General features: G+C 48.0%; 3 protein-coding genes across 5 annotated transcripts in view; 1 reads left to right on the top strand and 2 right to left on the bottom strand.

The window, feature by feature from the left end:
* Window positions 1–1,196, bottom strand: part of LOC126571893 (transmembrane protease serine 9-like) — an 11,329-nt gene extending 10,133 nt beyond the window's left edge. The window contains exons 1-4 of the mRNA XM_050230776.1: window positions 1,104–1,196; window positions 727–1,010; window positions 330–661; window positions 68–260 (exon numbers count right to left, since the gene is read on the bottom strand). Of these exons, the coding sequence (XP_050086733.1) occupies window positions 68–260; window positions 330–661; window positions 727–1,010; window positions 1,104–1,161 (867 nt within the window). The 5' untranslated portion in view covers window positions 1,162–1,196. The remainder of the gene's footprint in view (window positions 1–67; window positions 261–329; window positions 662–726; window positions 1,011–1,103) is intronic.
* An 851-nt stretch (window positions 1,197–2,047) lies between these two features.
* LOC126572089 (glycerophosphodiester phosphodiesterase 1) lies at window positions 2,048–3,848 on the bottom strand. The gene is made up of 5 exons (XM_050231130.1): window positions 3,792–3,848; window positions 3,188–3,724; window positions 2,923–3,121; window positions 2,674–2,858; window positions 2,048–2,612 (listed from the first exon to the last, which is right to left on the bottom strand). The coding sequence occupies exons 2-5, from the start codon at window positions 3,673–3,675 to the stop codon at window positions 2,450–2,452; spliced, it is 1,035 nt and encodes a 344-aa protein (XP_050087087.1). The 5' UTR covers window positions 3,676–3,724; window positions 3,792–3,848; the 3' UTR covers window positions 2,048–2,449.
* A 328-nt stretch (window positions 3,849–4,176) lies between these two features.
* The window catches only part of LOC126572065 (ATP-dependent DNA helicase Q5), a 6,948-nt gene continuing 6,124 nt past the window's right edge, over window positions 4,177–5,000 (top strand). For all 3 annotated transcript variants that reach the window (XR_007607942.1, XM_050231088.1, XM_050231089.1), the window contains exon 1: window positions 4,177–5,000. This exon is cut by the window's right edge and continues 15 nt beyond it. Coding sequence is in view for 2 of the 3 variants with exons in the window: in XM_050231088.1 (XP_050087045.1) it covers window positions 4,409–5,000 (592 nt within the window). In the remaining variant the exon portion in view is untranslated.

The raw sequence follows: 5,000 nt of genomic DNA, 5'->3' as shown, positions 1-5,000 counted from the left end.
CATTGACTTAACGAGGGTTGGTTCTTTAAATTTTACGCTACTTTATTGCGTTTTGTTTCGTTTAGACTCCCGCATACAGCTTAATAAATGCTCTCACTTCATCGTTGGCCAGGGAAGTATAGACTCCTGGGAGATTGATGGCACAGGTATCGTTGCCCCAAGACACGATTCCGATTTGATATCCATTGAGTATGAGTGGGCCACCGCTGTCGCCATTGCAAACATCCTTTCCAACTTCACCACCACCAGCGCATAACATACTGGAACGAAATAACATAATCATAAACAACATTATCACACCACAAGGATACACTGATGGGTCCACTAACCGGTCCGTTAGCTGGTCTATCCAGGAAGCATCACACACTTCACGCGATTGGACGTACACTACCAACGATTGTAGTATCAGCGGTGTGTACCCATAAACATCCGCGGTACCCCAACCGATCACGGTTGCAGCTGACGGAATGGGATACACTGTAGTGGTGTCCGCTAGGGACACAGGTCGCATACGGTCAATAAAAAAGCTCTGCTTTACGAGTATCAAAGCCGCATCATAATCCATTTCTTTTCTATTAAAGTTTGGGTGCAGAAAGTATTGTTCCACTTCAAACACGTAGCCTCCTGCTAACCGGTGCGGCGATCCTCCACGCAGCGTGATCTGCAAAGGAAGACAAAGGATCAAATTTAACGGCTCAACCAGATAAGACGATCGTCGGGTCGCACCCCACTGGTAAATGGTTCCGCATCCAGACAGTGTGCAGCGGTGAGCGCCCAGAATTCTGCTATGATCGATGCTCCGCACACGTGCGTTCCTTCGTGGCGCAACGAAAGTTGGTAGGGATAGTCATCGATAGAGGCACTTTCTCCTCCGAAAATGAACGGTGCCGGTGCGTTCGCATCGGCTAACGGTTTCTCAAACCTGATGCTTCGATTCGCTGGCCACAAACGATATTTCATCAGCAACCGAAACAGGGCCGGTTGACGGGAATAGTAGTACTGTTGATTACCTAAAATCGTTGGCAAGATGCTTGAACATCATTCACACTTTACGCACACCCGCTGTTAAATCTATGCCACTATACTTAAGTTTTGTCATTTACCGATCGTTGCGCTAGTAACTGATCCTATCAAAAGGGCGAACAGGACGCACCAACGCATTTTCGCTTCGAAAACGGTTCCTAGCCACGCGCTACGCAGCTCGCCGTCATTTACTAACCTAACGGAAACCCGAGCGGATGCAGAAGTTTATATTAAAGTACCGAAATCAAGTGTTATCTTTTACTGCGAGATTCGACAAACAAAGATATGAGATGAGAAGACGTTTTATCTCTAGCATACCCCCGGCGACCCGTTTCCGACTTGCTCGGACTAACGGGCCATCCTCCGCAGATAGGAACAGAGAAGCGCCCCGCGTGTACATGATTCTTGGTGGCTTGGTCACCACCGGCCCATCCGAGGCCATATACGGCCGCCGTTTTCCAGCCGAGGTACAAACAAACCACGACATCTGGGGCAAACAATACGGTCCAACGGCAACGCCACGGAAAAAAACGGTTCATAAAGCGACTGAAGGAAGCTTATCATGGGAGATCGCGAGATGAAATGCAAAATAAAAAGAGTCATTTTATTGACTGCTCCATGTCCCGCGATTACTTCCTTCTAGACAAGGCCCACGTTAGAAGTTTATCGATCCTAGTGCTATTTATAGACGTACTTGCGTAGTCACTTAGCAAATAGCTATTTTTTGTTACTGTTTTGCCGTTAAGTATCCAATATCCTTCGCCTAGATATAGGATAAGAGGATTAAGACAATCAGTTCAGGGATCAGTGTGGAGAACGGCAGATACGCGGACGTACGGAAACAAACCATAAGGCGTTTGCTATACAGTGCGTGTTGTATTTGCTAAATTTCCCTAACGATCGACACCGCATCGATTACTCTTTAGTCGCGATTTAGTCAAATCGACTAAACACGGACAAATCCCGCTCGGACCCGCTCAATACCCAATTAACGAAACCAAATATTGATGAGAACCATCACACATTTTATTTGTTGGCGATTACATTTTGATACAAAACGGAAACAGTTAAAACGTTTGAGTATTTAATACATAATTTAAATGCTGATTACAAGCATTGTACCATGGCAGGTACTTACGCACTGGCTATGCTTTGCTATTGGTATCTTTGGGAACTAATAATACTTTCGGCTATGGCTTCGGACGGTGGCCATTGAGCGCTGATGGCTGTTTCGATTGGCGACCACCTTTTAACGCTGTCCTTTGTACGCAATAATTAAATGATAAATTGAAGCAAATGCTTCTTCAAAGACGGCGCAAAGCTACGAACTTAAAAGGAACTGAATAGGTCTAATCCAAGACGGAGAGAAAATGTGCCACAGCAATAGAGCAATACTAGAACGAATGAGAAAGTGGTTCGCTGCTGTTCAGATCATTCTCGACTTAAAAATTAAATGCGGCTCGGATCGCAAGGAATCCGTCAGATAGAGCGTTTTCGTCACTTGCTGGAAGTAACGTTTTTCGTTCGGAGAATTTATCGTGTACACTATCGGCCGAACGCCTACGTTCTTCCATAGTGTGGAGATTTGTCTGAAAAGGACGTCAAACATTACTGAAGTGCATTGCTAGTGGCAAAAGCGACGATACTCACGCATTATACTCATCCTTGTGAATAAACACAATACTTATACCAATCACCGGGGCGATTATGTTGCGATAAATTGCGCCAAGTACGGACAGCAGTATGGTTGAGCTATTCAGACAGTCCGGCATTCGCAAATGGTAGGACTTTTCCATCCACAACCCACACACCAAATCGGGACATCGTTGACGAAGCTGGAACAATGGGGACACATGAATGCCGTTCATGAACGCTTGCGATCACTTTCACACTCCTTACCTGGTAGATAGCGACTGGAGACGAGCAGCAGAAGATGATACGTTTAGTGAATACTGGGCAGCGGTTTGCGGCATCGCGGATAATCTCCAACAGCCGAGGAGTGATTTGCGATGCCAGCAGGAATACTGTTACTTCCGAGGACTCTAGTACTTTCAGCAACTTTTCAAAAGTTACCACTTTCTCCGACTGAAACATTTGTCTGCAAAGAAAGAAAGAGGGCATGAGAATTTCCGTTTTCCCCGGACCTTGGGGGTGATCGCATTACCCAAGCGGATGGTGCTCAGTTATGCTGAAGGTGTCAAAGAAACTGGAGTGCAGCTTCGAAACGGGCTCGTTAATGTTGGCCTTCTCGAGGGTCGATTTGTGAAGCAGAATGGCCTGCCCATCGCTGGTCACACTGAGGTTGAGCAGTATTTTCTGGCACTTTTGTGCCAAGCACTGATTAATCGCGGCCAAGGAGTTGTCCGGGGCATCATATCCGCCGCCCCGGTTCAAAATCGGCCAATCCTCAGCATGCTCCTTCTCACTCTTCCAGAGCAGCGAGCGCACCACTTCGTCAGAGGGTGACTTTAGTTTGACGAACTTGGAGGCCAGCAGAACCAAAAAGAACGCCAGCATCAACCAGGGAAAGCTAATCGACGCGAAATTGCAGCATAACCAAAGGGCATTCACGACAAACGTGCAGCACGTCGCGAGAAACCAAAATAGTTGAAAAAGCATTTTACAAATGTTTATCACTGTTCCCAGATTCATGCGCGATTTCCGTTGTCGTCGCCTCGAGTCGCCACTCTACACCGCCAGCCTGTGGTAGTGGAAAGCGCAGTGGAAATTTAGTATTAATTAGTAAAGTTAGTATACTTTTTAATTACCGCAAGCCGAGTTTAAAGAGCCCACACCACACGGCACGTCCAGATTTTGTTTTCAACCTTGCTGCTGTCTGGGGGTGCTCCAAAGTATCGACGAATCCAGAATCGACGAATGCGCTTGATCGATCGTCTTCTTTGTGTCTCCGTTTTGAGCGAATCAAGTCGCTTATTCTAAAATAAGGAAATAAATGATTTAAACTGGCAAAAGCGATACTACACTTGATCAAACTATTGATTATTCTGGATTTCCTTCGAGTCGCCTTCCTTCGTACGCATGCTGGTTTCGTGATTAACGTAAATATGCTACAAGCCTGTCAAAAATCGAAATCTAATATGGCAGCGAGCGAATTCGAATGACATCGCCTGGTTAGTTAAGGCACTGTGAATCTAGGCCTGGAGGTGCGGATTTTCGTGAAAAAAGCGTGAAAAGCGTGAAAACGGTGAAATCGTGGTTATGCCCTTCGTCGCGGAACCGTGCGCGTCCTAATCCGTCGATTGGAGGCTTTGTGAAACGGGGATTACGACGCACTTTCGATCGGCGCGGGCTGGAGCTGCAGCTGCCGCTGGTGCTGGTGCGGGTTTAGCTTGTTCCCACACACGGGAGCTCTGCTTCCGACAAAATGTCTTCAGAGTTCGACAAATTCAACGAATCTTTGAAGGCGTCGTTCTGGAAAAATGTTAAAAATAATCGAGCCGAACGCAAAGCCAACGGCACTAGCTGCCGAATCGATCCAACAGCCACCGCTGGCGTGGTGCCGGACCAGAAGGTCAATAGCGAACCCCTCCTGCTGCCGAAATCCGAACCAGCCGCGTACCAGCCGCCGCCACCGCCGACGCAGCAGGAACGCGCACCGCCGCCACACGCCTCACGCGTGTACAGCACCAAGTGCGATGCGGAGGTCGATGCGTCGCTAGAGGAGCTGCTGGCGAAAGATCCGAAATGTGATGAATTTGATGACTACGTTCCGCCCGGGGCGCCCCGGACGCCACCCATGCTGGACGATGATTACGATGATCTGGGGATGCATCGGCCGCAGACACCGCTCGAAATACCAGTGGACGACGATATCGTCGAAATCGGTGACTCCCCGGATCACCTGGGCCGGCATGGGCTGGAGAAAGATACCAAGGCCGACGAGCTGCTGCTGGAGAAGCTCTGGAAATACTTTGGCCATCGTGACTTCAAAAGCCATCTGCAAAAGGAAGCGATTG

The sequence above is a fragment of the Anopheles aquasalis genome, chromosome 2 (assembly GCF_943734665.1).
Source record: "Anopheles aquasalis chromosome 2, idAnoAquaMG_Q_19, whole genome shotgun sequence".
Lineage (NCBI taxonomy): Eukaryota > Metazoa > Arthropoda > Insecta > Diptera > Culicidae > Anopheles > Anopheles aquasalis.
Note: the sequence above shows the minus strand (reverse complement) of the source record. Positions and strands in the feature narration are given on the sequence as shown.